The 19,543-nt window shown below is 47.0% G+C and overlaps 2 protein-coding genes across 3 annotated transcripts in view; one reads left to right on the top strand and one right to left on the bottom strand.

The window, feature by feature from the left end:
- The window catches only part of FBXO15 (F-box protein 15), a 42,589-nt gene extending 33,901 nt beyond the window's left edge, over positions 1 to 8,688 (bottom strand). The window contains exons 1-2 of the mRNA XM_061169919.1: positions 8,565 to 8,688; positions 1,370 to 1,480 (exon numbers count right to left, since the gene is read on the bottom strand). Of these exons, the coding sequence (XP_061025902.1) occupies positions 1,370 to 1,480; positions 8,565 to 8,644 (191 nt within the window). The 5' untranslated portion in view covers positions 8,645 to 8,688. The remainder of the gene's footprint in view (positions 1 to 1,369; positions 1,481 to 8,564) is intronic.
- A 734-nt stretch (positions 8,689 to 9,422) lies between these two features.
- TIMM21 (translocase of inner mitochondrial membrane 21) lies at positions 9,423 to 17,161 on the top strand. Of its 2 annotated transcripts, XM_061170011.1 has the most exons (6): positions 9,423 to 10,024; positions 13,841 to 13,903; positions 13,999 to 14,096; positions 16,355 to 16,428; positions 16,515 to 16,620; positions 16,716 to 17,160. In XM_061170011.1, the coding sequence occupies exons 1-6, from the start codon at positions 9,724 to 9,726 to the stop codon at positions 16,809 to 16,811; spliced, it is 738 nt and encodes a 245-aa protein (XP_061025994.1). In that variant the 5' UTR covers positions 9,423 to 9,723; the 3' UTR covers positions 16,812 to 17,160. The 2 variants fall into 2 exon arrangements, with proteins under 2 accessions (XP_061025994.1, XP_061025995.1); XM_061170012.1 differs by lacking the exon at positions 13,841 to 13,903 and having other exon boundaries at positions 16,716 to 17,161.
- The last annotated feature ends 2,382 nt before the right edge of the window (positions 17,162 to 19,543 follow it).

The following is a 19,543-nucleotide window of genomic DNA, read 5'->3' as shown; positions in this document are numbered from 1 at the left end:
CTACTGAAGCCCACGTGCCTAGAGCCTGTGCTCTGCAACAAGAGAAGCCACCGCAATGAGAAGCCCGTGCACCACAACAAAGAGTAGCCCCTGCTCGTCGCAACTAGAGCAAGCCCAGGCACAGCAACGAAGACCCAACGCAGCCAAAAATAAAATGAATAAAAGAATAAATTTATTAAAAAAAAAAAAATCCCACACTGTGAATAAGGTCCAGACTCCTCCCCACGGCCTCCGGGCCCCTCCCCCTTGCCCACCGCCCCTGCTCCTGCAGCAGGTCCAGGCCCCCTCTCTGCCCACCTGGCTTCCCCTCTGGATGCTCTTCTCCAAGCCCTTTCACCTGTTTTCAGTTCTCAGCTTAAATGTCAGCTCCTCAGCAAAGTCTTTCCTGACCATCCTAGCCCACTAATCTGGATTGTGGAGTCCATTTGTTTTCTTGATAGCACGTACCCCAATGTATAATCCATTCCTTGTTTTAACTTGTGTCCCCCCCACAAGACCGTAAGCCTCGTGAGGACACGTGTGAGCGGCGCGCCACCTGCATCCTCCTGCAAGCACAGCACCTGGTACAGAGAAGGTCCTCGGATACGGATTGGAGGGATGAGCTGGATGCGTATTTGCCCCGCTTCTCCTGTCAGGTTATCCTACGACGGAGTCTATTCCCAGAGTACACAACGTTTCAATCAGTGTCCTTAAGTACATCTTTCTTTTTTGTTCTTTTCAAAATCATAGTGAAAGTATGTACACTGTTACCTGAGCTAGTTATGACATGGTATTAAAAGCCCAAAACTTGAAGTTGGGCAATTTACGTTGGAAATGTGCAGACCAGGTGCACCCCCCGCCCTCCACTGTAAGACGCTACAGCAGCGCCAAGCTTCCAGGACTCCACACGACAATGAGCATACGGCTGCTGCTCCAGAAACATTAGTACAGTACAAATCCACAGCATTTCAGCATCAATCTCAAATAACAAATTTTTTTTAAAAGTTTCTACAGATCTTGCTGCTGAGGGTCACAGTACAGAACCTGCCGTAGCAAAAGGGGCTCCCCAAATCCTGAAAGCTAAAAAAGTCAGAGATCTCGTAAGCTTTCAGAAGAACACACTTTCATCTTCTTTCTCCTTTTTCAAGGGTCTTTATCAAACAGGAAGTGAATAATTCTGAAGAACCTTTTTTAAAAAGGACAATTAAATTTACTTGTCACTTTTAGAAGTTTAGCTTCATGAAACTAGTCTAATAATGACAGGCTGATGACTCATAATCATACTCTCCGTGTTGTGCATTCTTCCGACACAGTTCTATTCTTAGAGAGCTCAAAAGACCAACCCGGTATATCCAGCCCCCCAGAGTGGCAGAGCACCTCTGCTCCTTACCCGTCCAGAGACACAGAGCAGCCGGTGCAGGATTTCCCGCAGAGCTCATCCAGGCGGCCACAGTGACTCAGAGCAGCACAGCCCACGACCAGCCGGACACCTCGCCCAGATCTGAAAACAAACATGGCAAATACAAATTACAAAGGCGCATGTCCATTCCCTTCTACAAAACATAAAGGATTCATAAACTCCAAAGACCACTCACTATGAAACTTCATCTACAGCAAGGGAGGGAGGGAGGGAGGGAGGAAGGGAGGGAGGGAGGGCAGGAGGGAGGATGGTGAGACGTTCAGTGTCCTGAGTAAGCCTGAAAACTGGACTTACTCTGACTGACGTGTTTTATTATAGGCTGTCAGCATTATCAAAGAGCTGCTATAAAGTGTACTGAATGGAAATAAAAAGGGAAAAGATAAAATGCATCAGCTGTCCAGTGCCAATAACACAACAGAAACCTAATAAAGATAACATCCATGGAGTAAAAAAATGTAAATTTGTGAACCAGAGCTGCCACCACAGTCTCCGAGTTTGCCAATCTTTGAGGAATAACGGCTGGTTCCAGCTCTGGCAGTCACAACCACAGGAGGACCAAACGCTCATCCTCAAACTCGCTTACCCTTTGCATCTCACATTCAATGGAACACGTTTTAATTGGCATTCTTTTTATTTTAGTGGTAAATAATAAACGTAAAATAATAGTGAATCTTACAGTCAATGGCTTTTATGACTTAATGAGATCTAACATTTTATGCAGTTAGTCCTTTTCAGAAGCTCCTAAAATAAATTTTTATTAAAATCAGTCCTCAAGACCAGCAGTACTCAACAGCAGCTGGGCAGGGATCTGAAATGCCCAGAAAGTTACCAAGCTCAGTTTCCCACTTCTAGGCAGCAGTCCACAGAGAGCGCTCCTGGTGGACACACGACTTCTCTTGGGAAGATCTGGAAGCTGCCTCTTTACCCCCTCCCCAGTACACACACCAATAACTGACCCACCTCCTGGCCAGCATGCTATTTCAGAAATGACTAAAATCTAGAGTGCGCGAATTCTGTATGCTTAGTTCACCAGCGCTACGGCTCTGAGGATGTCCTTTGTTCACCAAGGGTTTAACCACTCCCCCACCCCATTTTTCCCACCAAGATGACTTCCTGGATATATTTAGACTATCACTCAAAAAGGATATGGGCAATGATTGGGGGCAAAAGGAGAGGGGCCTAAGAACTTGGAAGTAAGGGCAACAGTCTCTCTGGAAGTGGAAGAATGAAATCCACACGGACAGATCTGAACAGAGGGTGGCCCTCGACCCCAAGCATAACCTGCTCTTAGGAGGCACAGGGAGTGTATCACCCATGGATTCAGAGTAGCCTGGTGCCTGCCACGGGGGTGGACACACCAAGATGTACGTGTCAGCAAGCGCTCAAGTCACCTGACGATTCCCCAGGTGATTCTGAGCAGCCAGAGAATGAGCTTCTCTTCCCTTAACAGATTTTTCTCTTCAGAAACAAGCAAAATGGCTGGCACACAGTAAGCCCTCAATAAACATGAGATATCCTCTGCACGCTGGCACCTCAACCCAGGAGAGGTTGAATACAGTAAACCATTCCAGATCCTGCTGCTACCCACGCCTCTCCATCCCAGCTTCAGCAAAAGGCACTCAAGGTGCTCTTCATCTTATCTGACTTCCTAGCCAAATGCAGAGCAGTAGGGAAAGGGCAAGGAGAAATGCTAATTTGGAGAGCTTTGCAATGCCCTCTCCCCCTTTGACCAGAGAATTCCACCTGTGCTGTAATTTTATACTTCTGTTGTTTCAGCAAAGATTTGCACAGTAGAAAAGCTTTAAGTCCATTGACCTGGCTCTAACAGTAATCAGAGGTAAAATACAATTTCCTAATTGTATTAATTTCCTAGGGCTGCCTTAACAAAGTACCTTAAACTAGGTGGCTTATTGTCTCACAGACCTAGGGGCCAAATGCCCAAAATCAAGGTGCTGGGAGGGCCATGCTCCCTCCCAAGACTATAGGACAGAATCCTTCCTTGCCTCTTCCAGCTTCTGATGGTTGCTGACAATCCTCGGTGTTTCTTAGCTCGTGGCAGCTAAGCTAACTAACCCCAATCTCCGCTCCCTCCTTACAAGGCCGTCTTCCCTCTGTGCGTGTGTGTCTGTGTGTCTTCCTATAGAACAGCAGTCACATTCAATTTAGGACCCACCCTAATCCAGCAGGACCTCATCTTAACTGATTACATCTGCAGAGACCCTATTTCCAAATAAAGTCACATCCTGAGGTTCTGGGTGGACATGACTTTGCGGGGGGAGATGGGGGCACTATTCAACATGATACACAGTTTTTTTAAGTATTTTAAAATGATTTAAAAGCATTCCTTATTTTAAGTGGTTAACTAATCCTGCAAACTCTATATGACCTGTGTTACAGATTCAACGAAAATATCTGCAGGAGACAAAGGTTTCTGACACTTAAGCTTTAAATAAAAGGAATTTCTTTTACCCCTCCATCAAATAATAACGATATCTACCCAGAGTCCCCAGGTGGTGACCCTTAGACCCCTTCAAGTGTGAAGTGTCGTGCCGAGAAGTCTAAGAGTCTAGACACACACTGATGAAGACTGAGGAACGACTCTCCCTGATACACTATTTTTTAACTTAAATGAACACTGCTGTGGTTGATCAAATATAAATTTGTCTAGAAGCATTAGTAAATTGATAACAGCTTTTTGCCATTATGTATTTCCTCAATCAAAAGATGCAAAAAAAAAATCAAAACTATTACCCTAAACCTTTCCAAGGGAACTGAAGAAAAGTAAATCAATATCGATCAGTTTCAATCTAGCAAGTTGGCAAAGACCAAATAAATGATAAGGACAAGGGCAGCTCTGCTGCAGACAAACAGGCATTCTCCTTCACTGATGGGACCACAAATTGGTGGAGACACTATGGACAGCCAAGTCCTTAAAAGGCACATGTTTTTTTAAGCCAAGAATCTCACGTCTAGAAATATAACCCAAGGCAAAAAAATGAGCCCAAAGACTGCACTCAGGAATGTCCATCTCAAAGCTGTCTGCACTGGGAAAAGTACTAGAAACAGTATAGACATCGGTTAAACCCCATGACCTCCGTAAAGTGAGCCACGTTCAGCCAATAAAAAGGGACAGTTTCAATACAGGTGGAAGTGTTTGCACAAAAACAAGTTCGTGGCATCTCCCAGATGTCTGCACGGCCAGTTCCCTCACCTCCTGGATACAGGCCGCCATTCAAATGTCACCGTCTCCCTGAGATCTTCTAGCCGCGCTCTCTAAAAACTCCAATCCATATCGCGCACGCGTGCACACACACGCGCGCGCACACACACACACACACACGATGCCCCCCCAGCACCTACCGCCATCCGACACCACACATTTTGCTTGTCTACCTTGTTTGCTGTCATTGGGGAGTAAGCACCATGCTGGCAGGTCTTTTGCACGAGTTTTGTTCCCTGCTGATTCCTCGGCACCCACAACATGCCCACCATGCAGAAGGCATTCAATAAATATCTGCTAAATTAATAATATCAACTGAAAAAGGTTATATCAGTATATACTACATAATCTTATTTTTGTATTTCTCTCTTAAGGGAAAATGTAAACACATACATACAAAGAAAAGCGATCTTCGAGGAAAGATAACAAGGTATTAACTGGTAATACATCTGATTCACAAGATTATGGAATTACAGGTGGTAGTTTTTAAATGGGGGCTGGAAGATTGAAGGGACAGAACACCATGTACTTTCTAATGTTTCTTAATATACTGAAAATGTAATGAATTGTGGGGTTTTTGTTGCTTTAAAACTGAGAGCCCATACACAAGAAGGCTTGGGAGCACAGTTTCACAGCACCATCCTTTAGGCTGGAGCCGTGGTTTTCAAAGGGCTCCACAGCATTCTGGGTACCAGGCCCCCCGAAATCTTGGAGCACAGCCTGCAGAAAGCATAAAACTTCTTTGAAGTCTCTTATTTAATACTAAAAATTAATGCAAATATTGCATTCTACTGGATAACATCAGTTTGTCTTATCATAAAAATGTATTATATGACTCACCAGTTATTTAACATTTTCCCCCAAAGCTGTTACATTAATTTTCCACGTCAGGAAGGTGCCCCCTGCCCACTGGCTCCTATCTGTTCGAAAAGTACAGCCTACTTGTTGCTGTTTTGCTTTTCCATAATTAAAATAGATCTCCTGAGTCCCTCATTTCCAGAGCAGAAGACTAAGTCTCTAACGAGGCAGCCAACAGTGACTTCTTCAAGGTCCCAAGCTAGAGGTCAAGAGCCCCAAGACCCTCCCCTCCTGACTGTCCTCCAGAGCTCCTTCCACCGTGTTACTATAGTTACTCTACATCTTATCAGTTTGGATTTTGGTACCATTGAAAGCACATCTCCATTTCTCCATAAAATAAACTAACTGCACATATTTAAGGGCCACACAATTAACAATCAGTAAGTTCCATGCATGTGCTCATGGAGCTTGATCCCAAGCAGGGCCCTGTGGGGCTCCTGGACACAAAGCCTTTCTGTGCCCCCCATTTCTTTGATTATAGGAAATAGCCTTCATCCAGCCTCCATGACCTCCCCTGAGTTCCAACCGGCAGATTCAAACAGTTGTTAATTAGGGAAGGGAGGGGATACAAGACAAGGGAGAAAAAGTCAAGAAAAACAATAGTTCAGCCTTGGGGCAAGGTCCTGGTGCCCCATCAATGGATACACACATCTTTGAGCTGTTCTGCAGATGCTAAAACGTCCTCCAGGTGGGAGAAGTTAACCATTAACGAAGGCATGCTGCCCACAAGCACCCACCGAGACACCAGACCAGTTGGAACCAGGTTGATGATGCCAACTCCCACTTACCTCAACACCAACAATGTCCACGAGCTGATTACGCCCTCTGTAAACCATTACTATAAAACTTCTCACTACCCTCTGGAAGGGGGGGGGTCACAGTTTTCGGAGGCACTAGCCCCCTGTGTTCCCTCTTTGCCTGGCAGAGAAATAAAGCCACTTTTTTTCTTTCCTCTCTGTATTTCTTTCCTTTCTGTCTCTGTATTTCTATTCAGCACCGGTGTATAGAAGCCAAGATTTCGGCAACAAGCTCTGTACGTCTACAAAGTTAAGTACACATTTAGCTGATATAATTAGTTAAGATGACATTTAGTTTAAAACCGCCTTTTTTCAAGTGACAAACTTTACCTGATTGCTTTGAATTAAGTTTGGTATTTTAAAAATCTACTTTCTGGGCCTGATTTTTAATATCTGATAAATCAAAGAAATTAGACCAAGTAGAAATTAAGCCAACTTGATATGCTTTCTGCTATATTTCTTACAGTTTAAGGTATTTATTTATACAAATTCACATTCTGTGTTAAAAAGGTTTACACATATCACACATTTTGTGTGATTCTTTGTTAAAAACTAATTCTTCTGCACTGAGACATTAAAAATAACCACCTATGTAGACCATAATCATTCTTAGGAGCTGACTTTTCTTTACCAAAAAGAACTTACATCTCACCAAATCACAGGTTGAGGTGCAGACTCCCATGCCAGGCATAATTACAGGCATTCTAATTACATCATTTCAACAAAAAGTTCACTCAACTTTCAAAGTAATAAAAGATTCATCATATAACAATCATTCCGCTTCCACTAAAAGAGCATTATATATAAAGACTACTTTTAGTAATAGTGGCAAATTAATGTAAAGTTCAAGCTTCCTATTTTAAATTCCTGTCTTTCTCTCCTACATAATAGAAATTTTGCAGGCATTGTCACCATTTTGTCACGAGGCTTGTGATATGTCTAGCATTACAGCTATTTTCAAGAACCAACTATTACTGTAATACCAAGGGAGGGGGCCCTGCTTCTGAAACCAGGGTAAGTAGGGTTAGCGGATCCCAGGATGGACAGAGGACATAGTCCTGGAGATTCAGGGGAAAAAATATACCTTAATTAGTTGAGCTGGTAAGTAACAGAATCCTTTTCTATGCTTAAACACAGACATCTGGTTTGCTAGAAGGCATATTATGCCTGACTTTTTATATCTATAAATGGAGAACACCTACAAGGAAAAAGACAGTCCTCAAGAATGCAAACGGTCCTTAGCATTATCCCCCCACCTGGTAATCTAACTGGGACGATGGGTGCAGAGCTGGGACCAGCTCACGATAAAAGAAAGAGGGATTTAACAAGGCATCACGACAGCACGTGGATATTTCTGACAAACTGGATCACTCGCTTTGTGAAGTGAGCCATTATCCTTGGAGTTAAGCTGAAGTTCCTTTTGGAAAGCAGCTGCCGGCTCCTACTACCCGCTCCTTCCCCAGCTCACTCCTCGAAGTTGCCTTCTCTCACTGTGGAAGAGGACCAGCCTTCAGGCCCATGGTACCCCAAGAGAAATGGAACGGAGACGAGCCTCCAGACACCAGAACAAAGACCACCACACGCCCCCGCGCTTGGACATGAAGACGGCAGAAGAGGATTAGAGGCTGAGCACCAAGGGGTGACTGTCTAGAAGGCATCCCTCCAGGGTTTGCTTAGAAACTCAGACCTGGCCTTGACGTCGGAGGTGCAGCTCCCAGACCAACCTGCCTAACAGAGTTACCTGGTTAGGGGTTGAGTCCTCCGTTCATGAACTGGGAGCGGGAGAGAAAACCGAGAATGTCTGATAAGCAGAATCTACTTCTCTAAGTTATAAAGTCATAAAAAAGACAAAAGGTGACTCCCGGTCCCAGAATTAGGACGCAACTTTGGGAACGCGTTCTGGAGGGGACCCTGCCAGCGAGCCGCGGGCGGAGCGCGGAGCTGCGCAACTGCCCCCGCAGGTGAGCGCGTCCACGCGGCGGTTCTCCGCGAGGGCTGCTCAGGGTCGCGGGCCTCGCACGCCGCCGTTCCCCGCAGGGCCCACTAACTGAACGAACTGAGGAAAGAATATTCCCGGGAAGCTCCTCTACTTGTATCATGACTTGGGGTAACCCCACGCTTCCAAGTTTCAGAGACTTCCTCCCGCCGTCCTTCCAGACTTTTCCCGCGCTAAAAGGAGCGGCGAGCGACCCGCCACGGCGGAACCAACGAAAATAAAGGAAAAGGGAGGCGGGGTAGTGAAGGGCTTTCCTCGCAGGGGCTCCCCGGGCGCGCGCCCCCCGAGAGTCACCTGAACCCCGCGCCCCCGGCTGCCTTCCCCGCTCTCCCGCGGGCCGAGCCGTCGCCGCCGAGCGGCGGGAGCCGCGCCATGAAGCCGCGCCAGGACGGCTGCAGTAGCTGGCCGCGTCCGGTCGCCATGGAGACCCAGCGCATACGCTGCTCGGCGCGCTCCTCCTTCCTGCCGTAGCACCGCCCCGGGCCACGCCCACCCGACGCCAGCGCGCGCGCCCATGCGCGTGCGCAGAAGCGGGGCCGGGCTGAGGACAATACCGCTTTTTCGCGGGCTCCAGGGGCGGTTCTAGAAACTTCCGGGGCCCGGCTTCTACGCACGCCCGACGTGCTGACGCCGAGGACGCTTGGCGGCCAGAGGCTGCTCCGACTTTGTGGCACTGCGTGGGCTTTGTGGTGGCTTTGTCCCTTCCCACCTGCTGGCTCCGGGGTAGTTTGCGCGGTTTCCTGTCTGGTTTCCTTAGGAAGAACAAACGCAAAGGCTACATCATCTGCCCATAAGGAACATGATAGCGACAATCATACCGAGAATTTCTGTTTATAGGGGGCTCTCTAGGGGTCGCAGGAACAAGTAGTTTATAATTGCTAACTTGACTTTTGCAAGTTCTTTTTGAATTACACAGCGCCAGGGGCACAAACCCCGCCCACCACCAACACGGCCCCACCTTCTTGTCGCGCCAGGTACTGCGGCGCGTGCGCAGGGGCCCGCGCAGGGGAGTCTGGGAGGCGGCGAGAGGTCAGCGCGGGCTCTGGCCGCCTTGCTCTGTGGGAGATGTAGTCCTTATGCCTTCCCCGCTGCAGCAACTCTGGGAGAAGTGACGCCCTCAAACTACTATTCCCAGGACTCCTAGGGGTTTCCCCGGTTGCTTTGCAAAGGCCTGGCGGGGACGGGGTGAATGTCAGCGTAGAAAGTAATCGAAGGACTTTAATTCCAGTAAAAAGAGGGCCGAAGAGAAGGAAAGGAGGACATCAACTCTTTTCGGGAGACTTTCTGTCTTGATTTACGCTGCTGGAGCCAGCGTTTTTTCCGAACACGCCGTGCAGAATTACCGGTGTGAACGCGAGGACTGGAGTCCGTGTCCGGCTGGGTGTGTGGTGGGTAGTGAAGGTTTGCTCGTCACAGCTGGCATCTTCCCTAAGCGGAGCGGCTTTCCGGGAACATGATTTGTACTTTCCTACGAGCTGTACGGTGTACGGAGAAGCTGCACAGGTCCTCGGGGAAGCGGTTGTTTCTGGCACACTTTGTACTTAACAAAGCTTGCTTGAAGACTGAGCCCAATTGGAGATGGGGGCCGCAAGAGCAGAAGAGAACGGTGCGACCTAGGTGTATTTTGGGAGTCACCCAGAAAACCATCTGGACGCAAGGACAGAGCCCGCAGAGAGCGAAGGAGGACGGCAGCAAACAAGTGTCTGCGCACAGAAGTCAGAGCGGGGAAACCGCCATCTCAACGTCACAGAAAGGTAAAAGGGAAGTCCCTGTAACGATCAGTCTTTCAGCAAACGTGAGAAGAGCTGCCAGTGCCCTTTTACACAAGTTCAGTGCTAAGAATAAACAGTTCACACAAATTAAAAGGTAGAACCGTTAAACACAGATTAGAACCAGAGAATACAGGCCCACAATTTTCTTCACAGATCTGAACTCAGATTTGAAAGTTGGTTTTGATATAACTTTGCTGAATTATGTCTATAAAATTTTTCTCAACTTTTATTAGTTTGGTGACAGCTATATAAAACTTAACCATTGTTTAGTACTTTATAATAAACAAGTAGATTTCCCAGATGTTAGTTCATCTCATTTGAGCCTCAAATTTACTGTTTGAGACAGACATTAGTACTCATTAGTATGTATAAGGCATATTTCCCCAACTTCACACAACTAAAAATTGAATGCAGATTTTCCCAGTCTCAGTTTTCTGATACCCAGGACAACCACTCCTGTATCTTTAGTCTTTCAGAATAGCACTGTCTCTGGCATTTCCCGTAGATGTGATACTGCTTTTCATTTACTATTTTGGTCAGTAGGAGGCAGTTTCACAGGCTTCCATTGGACTTTACCCATCATGGTAGCTTTTAACCTGCCTCAAGGGAACTAAAGTAGGGACTGTTGTTGGCAATTACTGAATATGTCCATTCCAGTTATATGTTGGGAATCAGGGAAATGACTGCCAAGTAAGTCCACGGACCCAGCTGTGAACCTCTTACAAGCCAGGCTTTTTATTACATAGCCACCGTATGTACATAACAGAGGGACCATAATGATTCCTTGGGGTATTGATGTCAGCTCAGACTCTGTCCAGCAGACCTTGAAGTGTTTGGGTGTCCCCCTTTTCCAGCATACAGTCACCAAGTGAATGGCCGTAGGGCTCTGGTGAAGGACCAGGGGAATCACATATACTTGCTCAGTATAGAGGCCGGCCTTCCTTCGGTAAATGGATCCAGGTCTGAAGGCTGATTCATGTCCAGAAATTGAGCCATTCGTTATCATGGTTGCTCCCACCTGGCTTCAGTGCCACTGCTGTCCCCATGGCTGTCAGGGCGCTTTGTTCTGTAACGATGTGAAGTGTTTTCCAGGCCCTCCTACAGGACAGCCGGCTGGTGGATTTTGCCCTCGGTGTATTATACCCACTCTAGCGTGCCCACAGTTTGCCATGGCAGTTCTTTCGTTTTTACTTCACTTAAGGTGGACCACGCTCTCCATCTTTCCAAGAGTGAACCTAGCCATGCACCAGCTCCCAGGCTGCTTGTCAGACTTGAGTTTTTGATCGGAGGAGAGTACTGCCCCTGTTGATCAGCTCTCACTTGTCCAGTTCTGTATTCTGTGATCCTTCACGCTGCCCTTAGGATACAGCCGGCTCTGCTGGTGGGGCTTCCAGCCCCTTTGGGGATGGCCCGTTTCCTCTTTCCTCCCAGTTATGTTGTAACCTGGCCAGAGCACATGTCTCGCTAGATGGAAGCCCCCGCCAGGTCTTCAAGGAGGAAGAAGAGCTAGCCTTTAACTGGAAGACCTGAGCTGCTGCTTCACGCGTTAGGGTTCAGGAGAACCTGCGGACTCAAGATTCTGGAGTGCGTCAGCCTTGATACCCCCCCTGCCAAGCTGCAGGCTCCCTCTCCTCCCAAGTCACGACCTTGGCCTTGGCACAAGAGACCTGGTGGGGTGAGAGTCCCCCCTCTCTGCTACTCTTTTGCCCTGGGCCTGGCCCTCAGCTTTTTCTGCCCTCTGGGTGCAACAAAGGAGTCTCCTGTTTTGCTGTTGAGGAGGCGTCTGACTTTCACACTTGACCTTCATTGGTGATCAGTCACCTCGTCCTCTCACTGCCTTTCTCCAGTGCACTGGCAGCCCGCTACCACAGCCATCAGTCCGAGTCCTTATAATTGCTTATTCCCCCTAAATTCCCAAAACACGACACCCATCAGTGCATTCCGTCCCACCAGTGCTCCAGGCCACCATCGGTGAGAGCCGCGACAGTCGTGCGACCACTCCCTGCCGGGCCTCTCAGCTCCTCCTGCCACCAGGGACGAGTCCTCGAGGCCAAAATCCCAGTTTGGAGCTGCTTCCTGGGACCACTCCTGTAGCCCCGTCGTAGGGCGAGTTCCAGGGAAGCAGACTCAGTGGGGTCTGCGGGCAGGAGGTTTGGGGGCCTCCCGTGGGGAGGAGGGAGGCTGGGCTGGGCAGAGGGGGAAGCTGAAGCGTGGGGCATTTGCGATAGGGCCTCCGCCGGTCCTGCAGGAGCTCAGGGGCTGGGTTGGCCCTTGCAGTCCTCTCATCTCAAGGTGTGGGGCTTGGGCACCATCCAGGCACTGGGTGTGGGGAGGGCCAGGGCCTTGGATGCAGGGATTCCGCCAGCCAGCAGCCACGTCAGCTCCCCACACCGGGGGAACGGGAGCCCTGGTCCTGCGGGGAGCACGTGGGTGGTCACCACAGCACCCCTCATTGCAGAGACAGATGGCAGGAGGGGTTTTGTGTGAAAGTATACGGTCTGAAAGGTCAAGAAGTGGAAGGTAGACGATGAGCAGCTTCTACTGAAGACAGCTATAACATGACGCTTAAACGTCGAGAATGCGTGGGCTATGAGTGATACTCGGCGCGGGCTTTGCACGTAGCACATACCGTCGGTGTTTGTGGTTGAATAAATGGGGAAGAGCCTTCCCGAGAGCCTAAGCGAAGCAGCGGTGAGTGTGCCGGGCGGGAATCGGGAGCAAAGGTGTTGGGGCAAAGGCCTGACTTGGGTCACGGGGAACATCGCGGCTCCTGACCACCGCGCTCAGTGTCGTGTTCTCAGCGTGCCGCCGGGCTCACAGCTGGCAGTTAATGCTTATTAAGTGTGTTTTGTGACCTTGGTAGAGAATAGAATGAGATGGGTTTTTAAAAAAAAAAAAAAAAAGTGCAGTATCTGTGCAGGTTCTGTGCAGGTTCTTCATTTTCTAAAGCAGTTCGATTCACAAATCTGCCTGGCCAAGTAAAGTCCTGTTTTGTTGTTTCACAGGCAGCAGGGTGGCGGGCTGGGAAGGTCACTGACTGTTGAGGGCCGAGGCCCGTTTTGATCCCTTTGACTGCAGCTGACAAAGCCAACACGTCTCTTTTTTTTTTTTTTTTTTTTTTTTTTTAATTTAATTAATTAATTAATTAATTTATGGCTGTGTTGGGTCTTCGTTTCTGTGCGAGGGCTTTCTCCAGTTGCGGCAAGCGGGGGCCACTCTTCATCGCGGCGCGCGGGCCTCTCACTATCGCGGCCTCTCTTGCTGCGGAGCACAGGCTCCAGACGCGCAGGCTCAGTAGTTGTGGCTCACGGGCCCAGGTGCTTCGCGGCATGTGGGATCTTCCCAGACCAGGGCTCGAACCCGTGTCCCCTGCATTGGCAGGCAGATTCTCAACCACTGCGCCACCAGGGAAGCCCCAACACGTCTCTTAATGTGTGAACAGCAGACCGTATCCAGTGGTGCCTAATCAAGGACTGTTGTTTCCACTCAGAGGGACTGGATCACTTGTTCAAAGGGTTTCCTCATGTTAGACAATAAGGAGGTATTAAAATCATAATGCTACCTAAAGTAAAGAATCGATTCCTAAGCCCTGCTCCCAGAATCCTGCTGCGGTTCTTTCAGAAAGTTTCTTCAGGTGGTCCCGATTCACAGAGAGATTTGACAACAGCTGCTCCAGAACATGTACCGACCCCCTCATTAGGTCCTGAGCCCACGTCTCACCTGCTAGAGATCCTGAGGCCAGAAGCATCCCTGCTCACGTCCGGCACACGTGTAACCAGTGGTGTTTTCTCTTTACAGTGAAAGAAGCTGGAAGAGATTTTACCTATTTAATAGTGGTGCTTATTGGAATCACCATTACAGGTTGAAAACACAGCAAGTATAAAACCCCTGAGTATCTTTTTCACTTTCCGTTTGTCTCGCTCTTGCTCTGCTTGAGCTTTTTCTTTGATTTTCAGGTGGCTTGTTTTACACGATCTTCAGAGAACTTTTTTCTTCATCCAGTCCTAATAAGATATATGGGAAAGCCCTAGAAAAATGCAGATTACATCCCGAGGTTAGTCCTCAAGATTGAGTTACACAGACTCTGATAACAGGGAGAAGAATATTGTGGTGGGGAGGGGCAGGCAGAAGTCATGTGCTAGTTCTGAGACTAGTGAATTCATATAATAATAAAATCGTAATGGTTGGATTGTGATTATGTTATTAGCTCTTTGTACTTGAAATGCTTTGATGACGAGTAGCACCCAAAGGTCCATGCAGGGGTGTTTCCATCCTAACGGTACAAGAGAGTCATTTTACTAGTTGTCGTCAATAATAAATGCTTAGAATATACCAGAGTATTAAACTCATTAGTCTTTTTAAAACCCTGATTCATAATCTTGTGATCATAATAGTAACTGTTGATGCTTACTGAGAGCATATTATGCACCAAGCACTCTGAGCTGCTCAGTGTTTGAGCACATCGTCTTTATTCAGTCTCACAAGAACCACTTGTGCTGGGTGCTACTATTATCCTGTTTGCAGAAGGAAACTGACATTTAAAGAGATTAAGTAACTCAACTAAGATGACTGAACCGGTAAGAGGGAGAGCCAGAACCTCAATCCCAGTTTGGGTGATTCCACATCTTAGGCTCTTAAGCACAGCCTGCCTGACCCACGCCCTGGAGGATGCAGATGTGGAAAAGCCGCCTCGATTCTTTTAAGGATCCCGTCCAGAGGAAGCTTTTCATAAGGCTTTCCAGTCACAGACAGAAAGCCAGTGTAGCCCGTGCAGTGCCAGATTTTACTCCTGGGTGGAAAACTTTGGCACTGAAACATCTTACTCATTGACATCTTAATTCTTGTACTTTGAAAGAAAATGGCAGGTAGCATCATAAATATCAGGGCTGTTTCTCACACAGACCCAGGAGGAATGTCAGAGAAACAGAACGTGAGGTCCCTGGGGAGGGGAAGCTTTTGAACCCGCAGATCCTCTCAGCGTCCATGCCCTGCCCTGGGTTTCCCTGGGGCACCACCTCCAAATGCTCCATGAGTGTCTCTAATCATGTCAGGGCGGAAACGGCAGGAGCTAACGGCCTCTGGCATCTTTCTTTTTACTGGACTCTTGGGGCAGTCTGAGAGCTGCGGAGGAGAAGGCAGAGGGGGGAGGTGTCCCTCTGAGTAAGTTGAAACTCAGCAGGGAGTAAAGGAGGTTCCCATTAGAGTTACTGGGAGTCCTAATTATACCTGACAAGAAACCCTTTACAGGGTACAAAACTAAACCTGGGCAGTAGCATAATTAAATGTTAGGGCGCATCTCTAAGAGGAGATGAAGAGTTGCTGTGTTATTCACAAACTCGGCCTTTCATAGATCTTCAGCCTTTTGAACAAAACAGAACTTCACAGAATAAACACAAAGAGCGAGATATTATTAAGGTCATAACTTAATTTGCCGCCTAAAAGAGCTCTACGGAGAATAATTAAACTTCAACAATTCGATTTTGTCAACATTTATTAGGGGCCTATTGTTTGCCAGGCACTTTGCTTGCTTGAGAAATAGAAAATACTTATGTTTTGATACAGACATGTTTAATCTATTAAATTATTTGAACAATCATTTCAGCTACACAGTGCTTAAATATGTCTCATCTTACATCTTAGTATCTATATGTACCTGAAAATTTTGATACTGAAGATGCCCAACAGACCAAATAAAAATTTCCAGAGTTGAAGCAATATTTGTTTTAGTTTGATATCACATTTCTATTATTTTGAAAAGGTTCTGAAGTATTTGCATTTTAAATTCAGTAAAAATTACATTTCCACTTCATTGTGAGTTTTCCCATTGGGAATAATGGATTCCTACCTCTAGATCTGGTTTGTTTTAAATAAATTATTACTTGTTTTTATTTGTGTATTTAATGACTAAAAAATTATTTTGATCTCATAGCTTTTAGTATTAGACCCCATTGGGTAAATTTCACTAAAAATGTTCAGACATTTAAATATTTGAACACTTTGTTACATCGTGTTCCTTTTTGTAAAAGGGGCGTGGAAACAGCTCCACTGCAGCCTAACTGTTCTGAAACTCCAAGTAACACCATAAAGTTACCTATTTCATTCTCTGTGCATGAAAAGTTTGAGTGTTAATTATGGGATGATTTTTGCATAATAACTCTTTTCCCAGTTTTCTTATCATTGGAGATATCATTTTGAAAGAGTCCCAGGCTTATCTTTTTTTCTAAAATAAATCACTCAGTTTGTCAGAAAATAGTTCCCTAGGAAGCTTAAAAAAAATAGCCCTGACTGAGGAAGCATCACCTTACTCTGCAGGTCCTAAGTGTCTTCGGCGAGCCCGTTAAAGGCTACGGGGAGATGACGAGACGTGGCAGAAGGCAGCACGTCAGGTACTGCAGGCGGCTTGGATTCGAGAGCTTGGGGTGATGTTTAAGTGGGAGGAATTCAGGCTTGTGTGTTTTCATTGTCTTGACAGTTTTATTGAATACGTAAAAGATGGGCTGAAACACATGCGTGTGAAATTCTACATCCAGGGCTCCGAGCCCGGGAAGCAAGGAACCGTGCATCTTGAAGTGAAAGAGGTGAGATCGTGTGGGGATGGGGTTTCTTGAACGCAGACTCAACGTAAAGCGCCAAAGAGCAGGGCAACACCTTGACACTCATTTTTTTTTTCCAGAACCCAGAAAGTGGCGAATATGAATTTCAATATATATTTGTAGAACTTGAACCGTATTCTAGAAGAACTATTGTCATTGAAGATAATCGATCTTAAGACAATTAAAAGAACAAGCAACCACGTGTTTCCTGACGGACGTGGAAAAATGCACATGAAGGCTCTGATCTTCACAGCCCTCTTCCAGAGTCTATTTCGAATAAAACAGGAAGGAGTGTAGCTCATAAAAGTGAAGGCAACTGGGTAGTTGTTGCATTTAGACAAACTGAATTAGAGATTTTCTTGTACAGTGAAAAATCATGAAATAGAGCACACCTTATGTTAAATCATTGAATTGCTGATCATGAGCAGTGTTTCTGCTGTACTTAACATCATCTTTTATGATAAGAAATTTTCGTTATTAAAAATTTTACACCATGTAAATAAGAAAATAGAGGTATTTAATGCTTTTTCATGTTGTATAACTGTAAAAAGTCTGTGAAATAAAATTGAAACTAACAGAAAGATGTCAGAAGCAGCTTCCTTCCACGTATTTTGGAATCTGACTTGAGAAACACTTGAAAATATTTGAGAACTATAGGGAACCAAGTGATACACTCTTCAAAATTATCATAGATAGGTGTAAGTGTTGCATGGTTTTTAGTAATCTAGTTTGTCTCATGTTTCCCCCTCTGTGAGTTGGGGGCCTCGTGCACGGTAGGACACGTGCATGCTCTAAAGTTGGGTGGACCTGGGCTCTCACCAGGTGTGTGGGCCTCTGCAGGTACCTTAGCGTTATCAGACCTCGCCCTGTCCCATGTACGCGGAGCCAAGTACAGGATACGTAAGAGCAGAAACCTGGCAAGTTTGGGTGGAAGGATGATTTTTAAAATACTGTGGTATGCAATCTCAGTTACGGTCTTAATGGTTGTGTCCCTGCAAAATTCATATGTTGAAATTCTAAGCCCCAAGGTGATGGTGTTGGTGCGGGGGAGGTCTTTGGGAGGTGATTAGGTCATGAGGGTGGAGCCCTCGTGAATGGGATTGGTGTCCTATAAAAGGGACCCCACATCTTCTAATAAAACTTTTTTTGTTATGACAAAAAAAAAAAAAGGGACCCCACAGAGCTCCTTCACCCCTCCCCCAAGTGAGGACACAGCAGGATGTCTGCAGCCTGGAAGAGGGCCTGAGTGTGTCCTTAGCCTAGTCTCAGCCTTAGATTTTATCTACCTTATTACCCTAAATCCTCAAGTCTCCCCAGACTTTATGCATTAGTATACAGGTATGTCGAAACCCTGTTTTCTGGTCTTCTCCACTATAATAACATTGTGTTGTTCTTTCAGTAGCCTAACTTGTACCTAATTTTACCATTTCGGCTACACCTTTTTTCTCCTTCCTTCCTGCATTCATTAGTTTTAATCCATCCCCTGCTCCCTGTTCCCACCACCCCTGTGTGCTGGGTGCTCCCAGAGGCCTTCGGCCAGGAAGTTAGAATCGGCTTCCACACCAGTCTCTGCCCCTTGTCTCTCCCCAACTAATCTCCCTCCTCGTGGCACAAGAGCCGCTTTCTAAACTCTGGTCTGGTTGCGCCCTGTCCCCACTCACATCCTTCAGTGATTCCCAGGTGCCCTGAAAACGGTAAATCCCGTCAGGTCCCAGTACTCTGCCTCAGTCCCCTCCCCCTGACCCACCCTCCCCCAGGCCTAGTCCAGCCACCCTGCACCAGCTCAGACTCCACGGGGCCACTCCTTCAGACCCTTAAGTTCCAAAGTTCCGCTGGTAGGCTGTTTTAAGAAGGTTATGTGTGTTTTGCTACTAAACATTCTCAGGCACTTGGAATTATCTGAATGCTTAATCAGGCCAACCTTTGGCGGGGTAGGATTTCTCCTCCCCTCAGTGGCATTTTCAGAAGCCTTCTACAGCATTCCATAAAACTCCCTGGGGTCACAAGGCATTGTCTCTGCCCCATAATTATTGACAGTGCATTTACAGCACACAAAGAAGTAGACCGCCAAATCTCCCACAGTCCCGGCCGTATGTTTGCGTAGCCAGAAGCACCTTTTGCCAAACATTCTCTCGTTAGGTCCTCACAGCTATAGGGGGCTGACTAGGGGCTCTAGTTTTACTGATGGGGAACATGGGGCTTTATTATTCGTTGGGAACCAGAAACAGGATTTCTCACTCATCCATTCAACCTTTTAGCGTCTTTTAACACCTGCTGGGTCCACCTGATGTGGAACAAGAGCGAGGGGTCGCTTCCCGCTAGGGGATTGGGACCAACCTCTTCTGATTCCCACTTTGTTTCACCTTCCTTTGCGCCTCCCAGACCCTCATAGTATCTCAGAAAGGACATATACGCTATATGCCAACCAAAGCAGGAGACGGTGACAACAGAGGGAGCACCGCTAGGGAAATGGTCCAGGCGAAGGTCATGGGGCTGGTGAACACTGGCCCCATCACACGAGAAGAGTCAGGACGAAACCGCCAGGAACAGGAAGCCTGGGGCCAAATCACACTCCACCCACTCAACTGCATAAGCCGGGATGAACTCATCCCCTCAAGATCCCCAACTTATTCACATCTTTGGCCTTATAAGGTAATATTCACAATGTGGACTTAATCTTTTGGGGCCCAGCATTCAGGAGCAACCAAGAGCATCTGCTACAGCAGCAAGGGGCTCAAGCTCATCCACTCTGTGTGACCTCGGAACCTGGGATATGAACGGGTTGGTCGGACTCACGTCCTAAGTGTTTAACCTGATGTTGCCTTTCCCATTTCTTTACCTCTTCGCAATTCAGTTTCCTCGTCTCTCGAATGAGGACAGTAATACCACCTTGTAAGGTTTTTATAAG

The sequence above is a fragment of the Eubalaena glacialis genome, chromosome 15 (genome assembly GCF_028564815.1).
Source record: "Eubalaena glacialis isolate mEubGla1 chromosome 15, mEubGla1.1.hap2.+ XY, whole genome shotgun sequence".
In the NCBI taxonomy this organism is placed as follows: domain Eukaryota; kingdom Metazoa; phylum Chordata; class Mammalia; order Artiodactyla; family Balaenidae; genus Eubalaena; species Eubalaena glacialis.
Note: the sequence above shows the minus strand (reverse complement) of the source record. Positions and strands in the feature narration are given on the sequence as shown.

What these genes read in the sequence shown, in the direction of transcription:
- TIMM21 (XM_061170011.1), top strand. Translation starts at nt 9,724, where the DNA reads ATGATTTGTACTTTCCTACGAGCTGTACGGTGTACGGAGAAGCTGCAC. An exon ending in AATGCAGATTACATCCCGAG is followed by an intron (nt 14,097 to 16,354) that starts GTTAGTCCTCAA and finishes CTTACTCTGCAG; the next exon opens with GTCCTAAGTGTCTTCGGCGA. An exon ending in GGCAGAAGGCAGCACGTCAG is followed by an intron (nt 16,429 to 16,514) that starts GTACTGCAGGCG and finishes TTGTCTTGACAG; the next exon opens with TTTTATTGAATACGTAAAAG.